Source organism: Monomorium pharaonis, chromosome 11 (genome assembly GCF_013373865.1).
Source record: "Monomorium pharaonis isolate MP-MQ-018 chromosome 11, ASM1337386v2, whole genome shotgun sequence".
In the NCBI taxonomy this organism is placed as follows: domain Eukaryota; kingdom Metazoa; phylum Arthropoda; class Insecta; order Hymenoptera; family Formicidae; genus Monomorium; species Monomorium pharaonis.
The window spans coordinates 13034167-13053913 of record NC_050477.1 but is presented as its reverse complement, the minus strand read 5'-3'; the positions used below and the strand labels follow the sequence as shown (position 1 = coordinate 13053913).

General features: G+C 28.0%; 2 protein-coding genes across 6 annotated transcripts; one reads left to right on the top strand and one right to left on the bottom strand.

Moving 5' to 3' along the window:
* The first annotated feature begins 918 nt into the window (after positions 1–918).
* LOC105832757 (ankyrin repeat and LEM domain-containing protein 2) lies at positions 919–14407 on the top strand. 4 transcript variants are annotated; one of them, XR_004964960.1, is made up of 11 exons: positions 919–1732; positions 5244–5566; positions 6849–7160; positions 8558–8710; positions 8905–9134; positions 11217–11367; positions 11455–11617; positions 11766–11868; positions 12419–12547; positions 13367–13468; positions 13846–14407. XR_004964960.1 is itself a non-coding variant. In XM_036293416.1 (11 exons), the coding sequence occupies exons 2-11, from the start codon at positions 1543–1545 to the stop codon at positions 13407–13409; spliced, it is 1797 nt and encodes a 598-aa protein (XP_036149309.1). In that variant the 5' UTR covers positions 919–1193; positions 1467–1542; the 3' UTR covers positions 13410–13709. The 4 variants fall into 4 exon arrangements, 3 of the variants coding, with proteins under 3 accessions (XP_036149309.1, XP_036149310.1, XP_036149311.1); XM_036293416.1 differs by lacking the exon at positions 13846–14407 and having other exon boundaries at positions 919–1193; positions 1467–1732; positions 13367–13709; XM_036293417.1 differs by lacking the exon at positions 13846–14407 and having other exon boundaries at positions 919–1284; positions 1467–1732; positions 13367–13709.
* Positions 14349–19328, bottom strand: LOC105832758 (clathrin light chain). Of its 2 annotated transcripts, XM_012673966.3 has the most exons (7): positions 19173–19328; positions 18565–18721; positions 17325–17438; positions 17159–17236; positions 16429–16540; positions 16053–16064; positions 14349–14874 (listed from the first exon to the last, which is right to left on the bottom strand). In XM_012673966.3, the coding sequence occupies exons 2-7, from the start codon at positions 18716–18718 to the stop codon at positions 14694–14696; spliced, it is 651 nt and encodes a 216-aa protein (XP_012529420.1). In that variant the 5' UTR covers positions 18719–18721; positions 19173–19328; the 3' UTR covers positions 14349–14693. The 2 variants fall into 2 exon arrangements, with proteins under 2 accessions (XP_012529420.1, XP_012529421.1); XM_012673967.3 differs by lacking the exon at positions 16053–16064.
* Between the last annotated feature and the right edge of the window lie 419 nt (positions 19329–19747).

The following is a 19747-nucleotide window of genomic DNA, read 5'->3' as shown; positions in this document are numbered from 1 at the left end:
AGCGGAAAGGCGGTCGCTCATTGGACATCGCGCGTCGCGCGCAACAGAATTGCGCTAGTCTGCTAGAGCCTTAAGCCAGAAATTGACCAATTATAATCGAATATAAGAAAAATAATCAAATATAATTGGTTAATTCCTTATGGCATAAGGCTTACTACGCTATTGTAGATCCGGGCTAATGGCTCTCGCACACTAAACACGATAAGCGACGAGCGATGAGCGATATCCAATGAGAGCTCTACATTTCTGAACATTTCATCGCCATGTTGGAAAAAGCAGAGCTCTCATTGGATATCGCTCATCGCTCGTCGCTTATCGCGTCTAGTGTGCAAGAGCCATAATGCTCTAGTTTACACTGAGCACTTGGTACGCGTATCAAGTAGTGAATTTAAGCTGATCAGCCAATGATTAAACACATTCACTAGTTATTTACTATTTGATACGCGTACCAAGTGCTCGGTGTAAACTAGGTCAATGGCTCCAGCAGCCAGCGCAATTCTGTCGCGCGCGACGCGCGGTGTCCAATGAGCGACCGCCTTTCCGCTCATCTCTGTACGCCCATTGGACATCGCGCGTCGCGCGCGACAGATCGCGCTGGTCTGCTGGAGCCATTACTTCTAGGGGTCGATTTTGTAATTTTGAAGAAGTGAAAATGTGAAAAGTGAACAACAGTGATTGGTATATCGTTAATCCTAAAAGTATACACCAATCAATGGAGACAGTGCTACTCACTTTTCACATTTTCACTTTCTTCAGAAATACAGGAATCGACCTCCTGCTGACATTTGGTCTGTTCTTTCTAGCTGCACTGTTGCACTGGTGCAATAAGTTAAAGTAAGACAAGTATATTTTTTCTTATTCTAACTTATTGCACCAGTGCAACAGTGCAGCTAGAAAGAACAGACCAATTGTAGACCTTGCATTACTTGCACTTTTCGCACTCGACATCTTCGCTTTCTCTTTCTCCAGTGCTCGAGTATATATTTATTTCGTTTAAAGTGCAAAATATTTTGGGGATTTCAAGCAACGCGAACAAACCTTTTGTCTCGGAAAAGACAGTAATCCATAGGGTAGAAGAGAAGAAGAAGAAGAAGAAGAAGTACACTAGTAGATCGAGAGAGAACGATATCATCTGCACCGTTATGTTTTCGCTCTTCCAAGGTCTTCCACTTACAGAGATGGGCCATATAGAAGTATTACATATGATTACATATATGATCGCGATGCTCAATTCATTCTCATGTCGATAGATAGCCGTATTCTCTCCTACTGACGTTTGTTACAGTTCGTATCTCTTTCGTGAAATTGTGAAAGTTTAGCTATCAGGAAAAAAAAAACCACCGTCGTGTCACTTCTCGATTTTGTTCTTTCGAAGAAATTGTGATAGATTTAACGAATTAAACGCGAAATTAAACGTGAAATAATTGTTATCTAATCAGTTTATTTTGAGACACTTTGTTTTTCAGTAAATGGAATATGGTATCTTTCCGGTAAACATATGATATCGACATAAGAAATTAACAGTATCGGAGTATTAGTATAATGACGCCAGTGTTTCGTGAGTCCCCTGCCAATTTGTCAAATGAAAATCTTGAGGAGAAAGTGACTACCACGATGAGCGAAGGCGAAGAAGTGTTGTGCGACATGCGTCCTAACCTCTCGGTCGAGACGCTGTATCACGCTGTGTACCTACCACTGGAACATAGAACAGAGGAGAATGCAGGTGGAGAAGGTAATTAATCAACAGTCGGTTTATTAATTATAAATATTATTGTGGATGCTTTTTATAATTGTTTTAAAATAAACACTAGCATTGTTCTATCTTTTTTAGCGCCTTTCCTACACGTAGGATGCTTTTTAGCAATGTAATACAATCATACATTATGTGACACATTGTCTTGTAGCTAAAATGCTGCTTAGCATTCTTGTTTTATTTTTTTATTTTAACATATTTTACTTCCAAAAAGATAATGATATCCATGGATTCAAGTAAAACATAAAAGTCAAAATAGTATCATATTTTCCTTGTCATAATTATATTGTAAGGATATTATATGTTACTTATAAGCGAAAAAAAGTTATAAAGTTCTTATATGTTATTATATTAATGTATTATGATTTTGTGTTTTATCTGAGGAGTAACATAAAACAATTGTGTTAATCAGAAAAAGCAGCTTTGCAACTTGTTGTAAAATTTTTTTATATGATTGATTTATACATTTAGATGCAACAGGAACTAAGGGCAAGAATCAATTATATTGAAAAATATTACAATAGTTACAAAGCTTTTCTCTTGAACATTGGCAATAACACATTGGAATACAGTGAATATTTAAGTTTATTGTACCATTATATACAATTCACTGAATCAACTATGCATAATTGTATCATAGTTAAAAAACATAAGTCATTACACAGTGTCACTTATACATTGCTAGAAAGCATTCATGATGAGGTTGGGTTTATTTTTTATTTATTTTATAAGTAAAAGGAATTATTTAATGACTTATAGGTATACTTTAATTTATCTCTAAAGGATATTTGTATAGGTATTTATTTATGAATATTATATATTGAATGAAAATTGTACATAGTTGTAATTAATTACAAATTTTTTCTGTTTAAAACTTGTTGAAAAATTGATAGAAAAATGATAGAAACAGATTTAAATTTTATTGAAATTTTTTCTAATTTTATAATATAAAGTTATAGTTTAAATCAAATTCACATTTATTACTATAGAACTAGTACAGGGAAAAATAAAAAACGAATGAGAATGTGTATGTCTTTTTTCTATACAACTTATTGAATTATCTGAAAATTATGATTTGCTTTATATATTATATATATTATATATAAAAAAATACAGTTTTATGAAGTGTGAAAGGGTTATTAAAATAGTAGAAACATTTTTATATTATATATAAAAATGTTTCCGCTACTTTATTAACTCTTTCACGCTTCATGAAAATCTTATAACGTTCACAAGGACTTGTTTAGTTCCTAACGACTTAAATGCTTACTGTAATGAAGGTATTGATTGTTTTAACTTGAAAAAATTACTGGATGATCTTTGAAAATTTTTTTTAAGATGCAATTGATTTTTTAAAATAAAACTTGATGTCAAGTATGAAGAAAACATTCAAGAAGTAAATAAATCGAAAAAAAGACCACTAAAAGAATTTATAACTTTTATAATTTTTGATATTTTAAGTTAAAAATGTAATGAAATATTTTTTAGATGTTACACTTTGAGGACAAAAAATAGTTCAATTGTGCTTGTTTCAAACAAGGAATTTATTTTGGGAATTAAATTGATAAATTTTGGGGTAAAAAACACGAACAATTTTTACAAAGTATACTTATTTATTTATGAAAGAAAACTGTTTTTATTGATATTAGTATGTACAAAAATATTCAGGATTGTCGATATAATATTATGGCACAATAAATTTTTTGTGTTGCTTAGTATATTCAAATTGAAGCTGAACTTGGGGGTTTTTAGACTCCACAATGAATATTAAGGATTAATGTTTCCTTCCATTTTGTTAACATTACATGAGAAATATATGCCAAATGCCTCTGCTAAAAAGCAGATATTAGATAATCCATTTATTTATGAAAACATTTTAATATATATTAAGTTTATTTAAAGCTTATAAGTTTATAAAAACTTAATTAATTTTTAATTTAAATATTTTATTATATAAATATTTAAATTAAAGATTTTCAAAAACTAAATTTCTCTTTACAATATATGTAATACTTGCAATACTTTATATTAGTTCATATTTGCTAATATGAAGTAATGCATAAAGTAATTTAAAAAATATTATGGAAACTTGCAACATATCAAAATATTTTTCCATGTTACTCTTAAAGCTAGCATAATTTTTGGTATTTGAATAACATATATATTCCTTTTGACATGGCATAATTCTGTATCTGTACAACTAGATCTTCAGCACTTGTTATATAATTAAGAAAATAATATAATTTTTAAATATAAACTAAGCAATATAAACAAAAATCTAATTATAAATGGACTATAATACAAACTATAATATAATTATCTATAATATAATAAACAAACTAATTACTGAAATAAAGCAACAATGCAATATAATGTTTGCATTTATTAGATTTTTCTGCGACATAAGAACACTTACTTTTTATTACACATTTATCAGTAGTCTTATGTAAGTCTATTTTTTTTTACATCAATTACATATGGATGTAAACATGCAAAACTTGGGTGCCAAATGTTGGCATTCTTCAATAAATCTCCACTTTTTTTCATTATTCCAGTACAAATCTGCAGTCAATTTTTATAAAAATCTTTATCTTCTTTTAAAAGTCTTACATAATCTTTACATGTATTTATTACATCAAGCACAGATTTTAATGAAAATGTTCTAGAAAAATAATATGTAGTATTATTTCCTTGATGTGTCTGATTGTCCAAAATATTATTCTAATTTGAAAAAAATTGTGAAAGAATATTCAAATATCAAAAAATTAATGTACCAAGTTTAAAGTTCATAATCTTTATATTTAAAAAAAATCTAAAAATGGTGCTATGTGAAAGTAAGAATTTCCTTAATAACAATTCTGATAACATATCAAAAAGTAAACTAACACTGTTTAGATATTATACAACTTTAATTATTTATTATTATGTTATGATTAATCCCCCGACTACATACTATGGCATTCGAAATGAAGTGACATTTGTTATAACTGTAAAACAATCTGTTTTATCTGGTCCCCCCTAAAAAAATAGGTGGTAAAAGGATCTCGAAGCTGAATGTCAAGCATGTAAAGTCTCGCACATAGATGTTAAACCTACTTGTGATTTTTTAAATAACAATTTTGTTTATTTGCTTATTTATGAAAAATGTTGTTTAGATTAAAACTTCCTTAAAAGATTTTGACAAATCGTTGCTTTTCTACTTAGTTATTGCAAAAAAAAGGAATATTGAACGATGGATGTTTGTTATTTATTTTACAGTTAAAAATAAAATATTCAATAAACAATATTTATATTAAAATAACTATAAAATTAACTATTTATATTAGATATTGATAAATATCTCGTGAATTTTTTCAGATTTATAAAAAATATTTTAACGTAGAGAAATTAGCGTTGGACATAACAGATTCACATGTATACTGAGAAGGTACTAAAAAAACCATGTATACTCAGAAGATTAATATTACATTATTATGATTCTTCTTTACAGACAACATTCTTCACGTTTATCGGGAGATGGAGTCTGCTTTAAAAGTGATAAAAACTTATAAAAAGGGTCGTTTCAAAAGTTTTAAGAATTATTCTGCTGCCGTGGCATATGCAAAGTCTGGATACAAACAATTCTCTACGAATAATTATTCTACAACTGCCACGGTGCAAGAACAAACCAGTAATTTTAAGGCACCGAGCCCACAGGATCTTTCAGCTTTTAAAAGATTAATCGAAAGTGGGAATTTGGAGGCTGTGAAGAATACTGCATGGGAGAATCCAAGATATTTAATTAGCAGTGGAGATATGCCTGCCATTTTACAAGTAAATATATAATTATACAAGTATATTTTTTAAACATTAATTTTTTATATATATAATATTTGCATAGCTATCTTAATGTATAATTGCCAAGAGTGTAAAATATTTTTACTTATAATTGAAATATTATTTATAAGAAAAATATTATCTAGTTTTTAAATTTTATTAGTTTACTAGCTATGCCCTGCCACGCGTTGCTGTGGCTCTCTATTCTTATGCTACGTTTTTTTCAAATTTTCTTTGCTTTTCTTGCTTTACTGTTGCTCTTTTTATTTTATTTTTGAATAAGCATTTATCTATCTTTAATAAATCTAATATTCATTTATTCACGTGCTTCTAACTTTTTTTTCTAAAAGCTGCCATAGATTTAGAAATCCATTCAAAAGACTGTTTTAAATAAGTTCCTTTTTTCCAATAAAATAACAGCCATCTTTATTTTTCTTATTACCTTAATTTAAACACAATAGAAACATTCTTCGCCTCTCCCGATCTCTTCCATCTCTCCTGGTCTCTCCCGTCTCTCCCGGTCTCTCCCCGTCTCTCCCGGTTTCTCCCCGTCTCTCCTGGTCTCTTCCCGTCTCAATGTGTCAAAATTTCAATATTAATAAAAAACTATTTTTTACACTTAAATTATGGCCATTATTTTTGAAACACCGGTATATCCAAAATCAAACCTCATAAGAACACTCTCGTTTTCGAATGCAACATTGTGTCAAAATTTCAAATCCTGCCATTGATTCTAATTGTCATATACACGCTAAAAGAAACATTCTCAAATTAAAGGCCTGCATTTATGAAACGACCAGTAATAAATCTAATATTCATTTATTCACGTACTTCTAACTAAATTCAACGTTGTGTCAAAATTACAAAAAAATATTTAAAAAATATTGTTTAAAATTAAATTATGGCCATCATTTTTTAAACACACGTATTTCCAAAATTAGACCCCATAAGAACACTCCCGGATACGAATGCAACGTTGTGTCAAAATTTCAAAGCAATCGGTGAAAAACTTACGGAGATCTTAAATGAGGAACAAACATTTACATTTTTATTTATATAGATTATATAGAAGATTTATAAATAAAATTATCAGTTTTATATGTGTGATCAATGCTCCTGCTGGTATATTGCTGATAAAATTGGATCCAATATAGATTTATACCAAACAAAATATATGTCTAAATTTATATAAATATTTATAATTAATATTAAAATTAGGCTGTATTTATGGCAAATGTGTTACATATTTTGTTATAAAAAAATAACATTTTTTTTGCAGATGGGATCTCGGTACAATGCTTTACATGTAGCAGCAAAGAAAGGCTACGCAGAAATGTGTGAACTCATACTGAACACCGTTGGAGATCCCAAATTTATACAGTGGCATTATGGAGAAAATGAATGTAAAACTTACGTAAATCCTGCACAAATTATGCAAGATTTATACTTAAATACACCAGATAAAGGACTCAATGAGACTCCATTACATTTTGCTGTCAAATTTGGATTTAAAGATGTCGTTCGGGTTCTTGTCTCCTACTCACAATGCATTAGAAACTTACGAAACAAGTATAATCTGCTGCCTGTAGATGTATGTTTTGAAGAAATTCTTAGTCTAATGTTTCATAATTTTAATACGAATTTTATCCAGGTATTCTTGTCGCACGGGCTATGTGTGCAAATTTTAATAGAAATATGCATACAAGATTTGGTATTAGATAGAAAAACCGTTTATTATTGAACTCTGTATGTACATTTAAGGAGTGATTATAGATCAAGATTCGACAAGTGTTGCATCTTTTGATCAATTTTTAGCTTGGTTCCACCTAATGTCATTCTTATGTCACCATCAGTGCTGTAATAGATCATTAAATAAATAATCTAGATCAGATCAAAATCTTTATCAAAATATTAAATCTAGATCAGATCACAAATCATTTTTCATATATTTGCTCTAGATCATAGATTACATTAATTTTGATCTAGATCGAAGATCATTCCTTTTTTTTACTTGACAATTTGGTAGGAGTAGGAATCGAAGTTATTTAAGCTTCTTTAATGGGCTTTTAAGAATGTCCCAGAAATCTTCAAAGGAGAAAATCTTCGATAGTTTCATCTTATTACCTCCACTCTACGCCTCTAAAAGGAAGTTCTTGCCGTCGGAGATTTTTTTTTCGAAGATTTAGTGATACGCATGCGCAGTAGAAAATCGCACAATTCACGCGGAACTTTCAAAACAAAAATTTGAATTAATTAAACAACTATTTGTGACATTAACTTTAATAATATAATTATTTATAAGTATACATATATAATTATACATAAGTAAATTAAAATCTGCAAGTTGATTGGCTACACATTTCCTGGATCGCGAACTTGGATCATAGCAATAGTACAGGGAAATTAGACTTTTTCGAGAAAAAATTGTAAGAGGCACTTTTATTGCAGATTCTTATTCGGAAAAATTATACAAACATATTAAACAAAAATTCAACTCGGAAAAAGTTGGACACAAGGACCAAGTTCTAGCATCGCGGACTTTAATCTCAGAAACTATTGACCTAGAGTAGAGGTTACAGTAGTATAGATAGAGACCCTCTAAAGTCGAGTCAAGTAATAAAAAGATCTATTTTTTTATAGATCAAGATCATATAATTTAAAAAATCTAGATCAGATCAAAGATTAATGTAAAAAAAAAGATCTTTAGATCAATAGATCATAGAAGTTGATCTAGATTAATGATCTAGATCATTTAATCTAGATCGTTTACAACACTGGTCACCATCCCATGCATCCAAATGTCGCGAGAAACAAATTATGCTGAAAAATTGACCGAAAAGTGCAACATGTGTCAAACCCTGTTCTAGGTGATAAAATAAGACAAAAATCAAAATTAAAATTATTAAGATTTTGTTTCTATAAATGTTTAAATAGTCGTGTATTTTAGCCATAATTTTGTGAATATGTAATATTTGTTGTTGATTTTAGATAATATGTACCAGAAAGTGCCAAGAAAATGAAACCTTAAAACGCGAAATACTTATGCTGCTAGAAGATCAGTACTATGTACCTGTATTAAGAGCGGAAGGTAATGCGTGTCCACCTATCATTGGAGAGCCATTTTCGCCGACCAAACCGCTTGTAAGTATATTGCTATATACACTTAGTGCTGAAAATCTAGTTCACATTACATATATATACTATGAGTTTTTAGTTTTTTACTAATAGTGTATTTCGAAACATGGCTGCGTTTACATAAGCAAAATATTGAAAACAGCGTTGTTATATTATTAGTTTGGGAGAAAATAGAATTTTTGTTTTCTTTTTATTTTCAGGACAAAGATTTGAACAAAGATCCTAAAAGTCCTCGTGTGGAACTAAGGGCATTTGCTGGTCCAATGACTAAGACGCAGGCAGTAGAATTTCGAAAAAAATGGAAAACTCCACCACGTATTAGGTTATCGCCCTGTCCTAAAAGAGGACAGGGCGATATTCATGACATTAAAAGTAGTCCTATAGCTATGAGGCTAGAAGATACAGAGAAAGGATTGGAACGTGTTGGAAGGTATGCTTATATTACATTCAAAATTTATTATTTTTTACAAACTTTTTGTTAAGGAAAATGTTATATTTTTTAAAACTATTATTTATTATTGTTATTTATTATTTATTATTATTTGAAGATTGATAATATTTGCTTTTTTTAAATATATGGATAATTTAATAACAATAAATTCATTTCATATCTGTATGGTTTGTTGACAATCATGATTTCTGCATCTTCTAGTGAACTGAAGAATTTAAATGTCATTTTAATCAAAACATCTGCAGCTATCGTCAAAACTATGATCTTGATAACTTGATTTTTTATATTTTGTTTTCACAAGCATTAAAAAATTGAATAAAAATTGATTTTTAATTCTAGTTGCAATAATAGCCGCAAATGTTCTGATTAGAGTCATTGTGACTAGTTTTGAAGGGCAGTGTTTATGTCAAATAGTTATGTAAAAAAATATTTTCTCTTTTAATATCCTTTAAATATCTTTTAATATCTTTTAAAGATATTCTGTTTTAAGAATGGTATAACATTGTATTGGTGACTATTTAAACATTGCATGACTTTACTCTAAGCAAGGATAAAATCTACATTAGAGATAAATAATGAGCGAATGTCTTATAAAATAACAAGTATCTTCCAGATGTTTACATTATTTTATTTATCCCTTGTTCTTTAAGTATATTCACAAAGATAATTTATTTAAAATTTTGTTGTGACATAGAAATTACTTGTTCTACAAATAAGTAAAATTTATTTATTTGTAATATCCTTATTTACCATAATAAAATTTTGTACAAAACATCTTGAATACTTAAAGTACTTATACAAAGAATTGAAGTTTCTGTTATTATTAAATTTAGTATTTTTTAAAATTATTTGCCTTATTTTTTATTATAAATTATTTTATTTTTATTAATAAAAAAACAATAACAATAAGACAAACGATAAAAATGTATTGTTTAATAAAAATAGAATGTTACAAACAAATTTTTATATGTATGTTTATAGTTTATTTAAAGTATAATTGTTAACTTGTTTTATACTTGGCTTTAAAGAATTGACAAATCTTTTTACAGTACGTAAAAAAAATAAAAGCAAGTCACTTTAATATAAAAAACAAAATTAAATAAAAATCTTGTACATGGAGCTGTCACTTAATGATAATATTTGCTTAATATAAAGATTCTAGAATACATATATGCAAAATGAGCTATGCACGTGTAAGAACAATATTGTACAACTGGAATTACGATTGGAAAGTCTAAAAAAAAAAATTATTTTTTAAAAAGCAATTTTTTAAATAAAATATCTTTGAATTGACTTTACAGAAATAAAAATTTTTTTGTACAATCAGAATTCGCGCAAAATGAAGAAAGTAAATTTTATTTTAATAACAAAAAATGTTTGACATTTAAAAATTAAAAAAATTTTGTTATTGATGTAAAATTGTTGTTTACCCTTTTAATTATTTACGTACTTGATTATGTAAAAAAATTCAGAATTTTATAAGGTCAATTTAAAGATATTTTCTAATTAAAAATGTTGGTAATTGGCCTTAGGATTCCTTGGAATAAAAACCTCTTAAATTTAAATGTAGATATATTGAGCAACTGCGATTAAATTTATATAATTATGTTATATTATGATAAAAACACAGTGTTTTGGTCACATTATGCAAAATATATGATAGTAGAAAAATGATAGTATACTGTAAGTTATTACTATAAGTTATTACTATAAGTATTAATTATGCATTGTTATGCGCTGAAAAATCTGGTTCTATTGGTATGACAATAGAACCTTAGAATAGTGAAAAGAATTTATTTTAATGAATTTTTTACAAATTATGCAATTATGTACGAAACATAAACTTTATCTGTCGTTATTAATATATATGTAATATGCATATGTGTTAGATATTTTAAAATATTTAGAAACTAAAATTGTTACAATTGATATAATTGATTTATTACGTTACTCAATAATAAGTTATCAAATGATAAATATATTAATGATACTTTCATAGTTATTTTTTAATATTTTATTTAATTAAAAAATAATTTAATTTTTTACCTCTGATATTTTTAGAAATCTTGCTGAGGAATATCAAGTGTCTTGGAAGGAATATTGGCCATTTTTAAAAGATTTTGTTGATTTTCGAAATGATGATGGTTTAACGAAGTTTGAAAAATATTTACAGCAAAAATTTAAAGATTACAAGGAAAAATTATTTTACTCGGTAAAAATACAAAAACATTAAATAATACATTTTTAATACATTGTTTGTTAGTTAATTGCTAATGTTTATTATAATTTTCTTTAATAGGAAAACCTGAATAATAATGCATATGTACCAGCAAGTTGTGAAGATGTACCAATAAATTGCCAACAAATGCCCCCAAAAATGGATGCCATTAACGATATACAATATTTATGTGATAAATTATGCTCATTATCTTCTGAATTAGATAATATTGAAAAAGATACAGGTATTGCGTGTTTGACTTTTTTTATATTTTACAGCGAAATAATTATTTCTTCCTATAATATAATTTTTCTGTTCTAAAATTATAATATTCTATAATTGTTAATTATAATTTTGCAACTAGTATTAATTATTAATCTTTTATCCTGCAGATAGTTCCGAATTTTTTACACCTCCATCCTCACCAGAACTTATTCAAGACATTGATGATCATATGGAGACTGCAGAGGAAGGTTGTCAAATATTTATTGAAGGGTAAATTTCTTTCATTATTTTTTAAATGTAAGAGTGAATATTCATTTAAATTATATTTCAGTAAAAATGTTCTTTAAATACCAGTTCCAAATCTTCAATCTTATTTTTAAGAAAATCATTGATCTTTCATCATTTTCATGTCACTTATTATTTATTGAAAAGTTCTTAATAAAATCATTTTTATAAATAAAACGTAATTTTTAGACAAAAATATGAGTTTTATCGTTAAACAAAAGTTCTAAAATTCAAATTTTTTTATATAACTGCAAGTGTTACAAGTTAATGAAAATTAATTGCAAATTGCAAACATCAAAAAATTCTAATATATATAAATATAAATATAAATATATATATATATATATATATATATATATATATTATAAAAATCATTTTGCTAATAGCTTTTTAATAAATAAAGGATGGGAAAGATCAATGAACTAGACTTTCTTAAAGATCAAGATTAACATCAAAGTCAACATTATAAGTTGTTTGGGACCGGCTGTAAAGGGAAATATACAAATATTTCAATAGAATTGTTAATGTTTTTTAGATTTTCACCATCAGACTCAGATTATGCTGTTTACAACGCACTTTCATCTGTGATTTGTCCCGAGACATATCCTTGTGTTTACCGTTGGCGACACGACATGCAGTTAGCTATGAAACGTGATCCATGCAGGTACATACACTAAAAATATAATACTAGAACATGCACTAACATTATTATGATGTTACAAAGAAGGTCCTAAGTAGTATTTTTGTTTTCTTTTAATGCAATCTGGCCAAAAGTATCCAGGAGTTTTAATAAGATAAACAAAAAAATTAAAAAATTTTATTTACACACACACACACACAAATTGCATCATATAAAAAGTTCATTCATTGAAGTTTACTTCGATACTTTCGACGAAACTTCCTTAATAAAAAAAACTTTTGGTCTCTTACCTCTCTTTACAATTCAAACTGAAATAATACAAAAAAAGTTGATTTTAAACTTAAAAGCAACACTCTTAAAACTTTGTTTATTTTTATGAATCCCTCGTACACTGCCTGACAATGATTCATTCCTAGACACTCTTCGCGGAGAACGTAGACCTTTATCGACCTAGGGATTATTTCGTAGCGATCGATAAGGGCCATTGCACGTACTTTTCCGTAATTGTAAGATTTCGACCAATCATATTGCTCAAATCAGCCGTAACCGATCGATCTAACCAATCGTATTGCTCAATTTCTTACGGTAACGGTTACAGAAATGTACGTGCAAGGTTTGAGTTAAGTCAATAAATGTGTCCAATCAGCCATTGCTGACTGAGTACGTCATGGCTATGTTCCCCTTATCCTGTGAAAGGTGCTTAGGAACGCATCATTATTAACGATAGAAATTTATTTGTTAAGTACACTGTCGGGCAGTGTACTTAACAAATGAATTTTTATTATTAGTAATAGTGATGCTACAGGTTTATATTAATATCTATCTGTTTCTTTCAATTTACAGATTCGATAAGAAATCCAGGAGGAAATTATTCCCTATTAATTAAATATTTATATAACAATAAAGATAGCTATATTGACAATTTGTATTGCCAAACTTTGGATTAACAACCGAGTTTCTCACGGATTACAATCTTTATATGAACAAAAAAATTGGTCTCTTGAAGTTAGCTAATTAATTGACGCAATTTATATACCTCAAAAAGTTTTAAACTATGTTAAGGGGATGTTACAGTTCTCCTTTTTTATCTATCAAACATGACTTCGGCCATTTTTCTAATGTAAAAATTTTATTTTTATGAATTTAAAAATCTTTTCTATATTTAAAATAAAGGAATAAAAAAAGAGAAATTTAGGGTCAGTTGTTCCAACTTCTTGATAAACTTGTCTACCAGGTAAGCATGTGTCTATCTTCATTTCTTTTCTTAAATAAATAAAGACAAACATATATTTACCTGATAGGTAAATTTACCAAGAAGTTGGAACAACCGACCCTTAGATCTTTATCTCCTTAATTAAATATGGCGTCTATAACTGTCAATGTATGCGAATATTTGCTTTATACAAAAATTTTGTCGTACAAAACGCAACAATCTGCATCTCCAATATCTGCATCTCAAATACAAATTGCACAATAAAACAATGTTGAGTTCTTAGAATTAACCTTGGATATCTAATATGAAAGATTATACCTGAAAATTTTTGCGTCTACATGCGTGCGATATTAATGTCGTAATATTATACATAGCGACGTATTTCGTAAATCATATACATGTAAATCGCGTGTGTTAGCCACTACTCAATCGATAAAACTAATAACTTTAACATCCCCTTGCCACGTAAGGTTATAAAATTCTGTTCCAACATTATTTAGGTAAGCGAATTATAAATATTTGAGGTAAGATAAGAGAGATATATATTTTAAGATGTTTTTACAAGGCTTATAACTAGAGAAGCTTTCTAACTCAAACTTTTGAAGTTGTAGCGTATACCTCTTTTTATTGTTCATCGTTTATAGTTACAATAAATACTCATTGCTGGAAAATACATGTACCAATTTCCGTGAACCTCATCTCTGTCTCATCTCTCGCGCATATGTATATATGTATTACTCATTTTTAATCATTACTTCATAATGTATTTATTATCAATAACTTTAATATATGTATAATATTACTTATTTTTAATTTAACAGAACATGGATTTTATTTTTGTTAATATCATCGCGACCTCACGACGTACATTATATACTTCTTTTTTATCATATTTTTTTGTTTATTTACCATTTAACACATTTTCAGAGTCTAACTGTAGATATAATTTTAATTTAATCAAGCATTAATAGGTGTGGGCGGTGTCTGTTTTAATTGCAAGATAATCGATCGCATGCGGGAAACGTCTTTGGAGGTGCGGGACGATTTCGGATTAAATTCACAAAGCTTGGCGATGCGTTCCCATTCGGTACCTGGTTCAACCTCATCTGCTTCTGCGACAAACTGCTTCTCTGCGTTCCTATTAGTGAAAGAAATAAGTATTGAACTAGTGCCAAGTCACGCATTGCGTATTAGTAATGTAAAGAAATAAGAAATTAAATGATATACTTTATTAATATACATATGTATATTTTTTTAAATATACATACGTACTACCGCCCAAAAATTTCAGCATGTTTAAAATGTTTTCGTATTTGAATTTAAAAAAATTAAAAAAAAAAATGTACGCAAATCAAACATGTTATGACATTTTTTTTCTTTCAGAAATTTCAGTTGCAAAATTAAAAAATTTTACAAGTGAGTTTTTTTTATAAAAAGTTCATTATTATTGCGAGAAAATTAATGGTCGCACTAATCTTTTAAAAAGCATTTTAAAGCTTAAAAAGCCTTAATAATTAAAAATATTTTAAAATTATTTTTTTCGTTTTTATTAAACTACAATGTTTAAAAAAAAAGTGTTTAACTAAAGAACTATTAATTTTATATAATTCACGAACAAAATATTATAAATCAAATTAAAAGACAGCTTTAAAATTCTGTCTTTTCTATTTGTCTTTCAAATACATTTTGAAAATCTATGATTTTTTCACCGAGATATTTAACTTTGAAATATGAGGAAAAAATAAAAATGATAAAATATACAAATTTGCATTGATCTTATATTAAGTGATATGGATATCAATATAACATATAATTATTAAACTCAATGTCTATTATAATTTCTTTTGTAACATTCATGTTGTGCATAAATTATTAAATCTTAATCAATAAGTTTTTCTTTCTTTTAGCTCATGGAAATAGATTTTTTTTAATATATGATTGAGAGAATTGGCAATACATCATTGACAACATTCAAAGGTTAATAAAATAAGTGTATTTAGTCATTAAAAATTATAATTTTTAACGAATTAAATGTGTGTGTTGTGTGTGTACGTGTATGTAGTATAAAAATAATTTTTTTAAAATAATTTCATTAAGTGATGTCATTTAATACAAATTCAAGATAGATTATTAATAAGCAATATTGTGAGAATTGAAAGAGCAAGAGAGAGACAGATAATGCCAAAACTGCGTTTTTATATTATTGATTTATATTCTAGGAAAATATAATTAGAGTTTGCAAAGCAAATTGTGTTACAATGCATGAATTATAATGCAATATATGTTTTGCATGCGGATAAAAAAATTTTAACTTACTTGGCTGATTCCCTAAGAAGCGAAATGGAAATAACACAATTATATACATATTAAAAACTTTAAAAATCAATACATAGCATAATATTGGACTAATTTATTCATATATATTGATACTAATTATACTTAGATCAAACAATTCGATAACTTAGTCCAATATTTATTACATTTCTTAATAATATTTTTCATGTTTTTATTTCAATATTTAACTTTTTCTTTTTAAATCTTGTATTGTTGTTAGGTACAAGCCATATTAAATATAGTTCAATAAATGATCATAAAAGATTTTAATTAGCAATCAATTTAACGTTCAGTTTTAGCTTGTCAATTTTTTAGTAGAATAAAAGTATACGAAAAGAAAAAAAATTAGTAAAATTACCTGTTAGTAGCTTTCGTCTTATTAATGGCTTCTGCGTGATGTTTGTACCATTCCTCTAATTCTTTCTTTGCAGCTTCTTTCCATTCTTCTTTCTTTTTTTCCTCTTCTGCATCTAAAAGCATTTACACATTTTCTCTTCACATCTTCTGCATCTACACATTTTCTTATTATATTCATATTATTAAGAAATATTGCATTTTTTACAATAAAATTGATTTTCCACTTATAAAAAATTTTAAGTAAAAATATATGAAAAACAAAAATTATTACACACGCACGCGTGCGCGCACGCGCACACACACACACACACACACACATACAATAAAATTTCAGATATTAAAATTTATGTTTATTTTGGAACATTTTGTTCAATAATTTTATCAAAATTTCATCAAAAATCTATTAGTTTTAAAGTACCATTAATTTATTAATACAGAATGTTACAATTTTTTGTTCTATTTTCATCAAAAAATTATAATTCATATAATTTAAATAAAATTCTTACTTTTTCATTAAATAGTATATTAATAATTTCTCATTAAAATTTTATTTGCATTTTTATTAAATTTTCAAATATCATCTGTTTTTTATTAAACGCAAAAAATAATCTTTCAATGAAATAGAATTAAAATTTATCACATATTCACTTAAATTATCCAATTTAACAAAACATCAAGTTTACCGAAATTTCATTAAAATTTTATTAAAGTTCTAATAAAACTCTCATTACCTTTCTCCTCAAGACGTGCTTTTTGTTCTTCTCTCCATTTTTTAATTTTTTCAGGTTCCTCCTTAATTTGTGTTGGTTCTATGCGAAAAAAATATAAAAATTCACAAGAATTAACTCCTTTTAAGTTTCAAAATAGGAAATTTTGAAATAATTTTATTTTAATTACCTGCCGCCACTGGTGGCTCTACAGATTGCCCGATAGTATCTACAATTTCGAAACTACCTTCAGCGTCGCCTCCTGGACCAACTTTTAGATTTCCAAATTTTCCAGACAGCTCATCTACAAAATATTTATCTATTAGTTTATGTTTAATATATTCGCGCGCGCGCGCGCGCGTGTGTGTAACACAAATAAACAATATATGACAATAAATACTGTCAGTTCTCATGGATTCATTCTGGCTAAATAAAGAGTACAATGTCAGTCCCCAGGGACTAACGCACCAAATGTGTTAACATTTCTTTTCTTTGTAAATATAACTCCATCTATCTATATTACTTCTTATGGAAATGCATTATCATTTTTGAAATAAATAAAAAAATTTAATTGCTAAAATTAAATTTATTTTCTTCATATAATTTTAAAATAATGAATTCTATATCTTTTGAGAGCATGACCAATGTCTAGCTGCAACACGAACAATCAATTAGCTAGATGTAATCATTGCTATACACAAAGAAATGCTGTCAAGAAAAGTGATTACTCAATTTTTCCTTTTAGTTAAGTGACTGTTATCTTTAATAAAAAATGTTTCTTTGATAATTGTTTTAAAATGTTCGTCACAAATTTGAGAAAGACTATACTTATTTTAAAAATGTTGATAATGCGTATGTAATAGAGCTTAATAGATTGTCTATGTAAGAGGATAAAAAACGAATTATATTCCTTTTCCTCTCTTTTTAAAAATAATATAAAATTGTATTAAAAAGTTAAAATAATCAAACAAATATTTGTTTTAACTTAATACTCTTGAAGTGGTAAAATTATAAATTTAAAATATATTTTAAATAAATTAAGTAAATTTAAATAGATTTAGATAAACTTGTGGATTTATAAACTTATGAAATATTTGAAATAAATATGTAATATTTACTTAATTTAAGTGTATTTTTCTGTGTATACACAGAGAAGTTTATTTTAAGTAAATATTAATTTCAAGTAAATAATAAATATAAAAGAAACTGTTATTAAAAACAAGAAAAACAAAATCACTTTTCTTAAAGACTAGAATATTTTTCTGTATGTGTAAAAAACTAACATTTTAAATATCGTTTTTAGGAAATGGCAGCATAAACATTAACTCTGAACATTTTCTTAATTTAGCCTTGTTTTCAAAGTAGTCAAGTAAATTTGAGTCACCATGTATATTTTGAGTCTTATTTTTTTAATGGGATGAGATAGAAACCTTCAGGTTGACCTGCCGCTGCTGCAGCCAGAGTTACAGCCATTGGTGTAATATCATCTTCTAAGCCAGCTAGTTGATCTTGTTCTCTCGCCAAGAATTCTGCAGCTGGATCCACATCAGGCTCATTGACAAAATTATCACCAAATGCATCCATTATCTAAAAAAAAAATCAAAAAGCTATATTATTCTGATATGTGTATAAATATGCATATCACTTATGGAAGATAAAATGGCTCTAAGTTGTCACACCACTGTGATTGTATCAATCGCAATGTGAGAGTTAATCATCGATTAAAATTAACTGAAGTTATTTTTGCATTAAATTATCACTAATGACGTTATTTTGGCAAAATCATAACAAATAACTTGCTAATTACATGGACGATGAAATCAACTGATTAAGATTAATCAGAGTTGGTCGACGTAGCTCTGAGACAATTGTAACATTAAGGACAATATAAAAGTAACACACGTACAGATATAGCGTATATGTTAAAAAAAGAAATAAAATAGTGATATTTGACATTTAAGGTTAACTAAATTTATTCGCTAATCTAAATGATTAATCAATCTATCGTTGAATTATTCAAGAAAATTTTTTTACTTACAATTATTTACTTGTAACACAGTGTAAGTGTTATAATTCTTGTTCAAGAGAAACTATAAAATGTGAGACTCTGTTAGCTCTGAGGGAAACACCTCCAAACTCCAAATTATTTCGGCCCCGTCCGTCTCGCTTTCCTATGGTTTGTTCGCGTCGCCAGGCCCCGACATGCTCCTACTCACTCCAACGCATTCTAATAGGTTGGCGTCATCGGAATCAACGTATTGGAGTGCGTTGGGGTGAATAAGAGCATGTCGGAGCATGTGACGCGAACAGACCTCTAATTTTAAGCAGTCTTCACTTTCAATAAGGCCGGATCTGCAATAGGTGTAGTAAGTCTTAAGTCATAAGGAATTAACCAATTATATTCGATTATTCTTCTCATATTCGATTATAATTGGTCAATTTCTTATGGCATAAGGCTTACTGCACCTTGGTTTGTTCGCGTCGCCGTGCCCCGACATGCTCCTACTCCAACGCATTCTAATAGGTTGGCGTCATCGGAATCAACGTATTGGAGTGCGTTGGGGTGAATAGGAGCATGTCGGAGCATGTGACGCAAACAGATCCCTGGGGCTC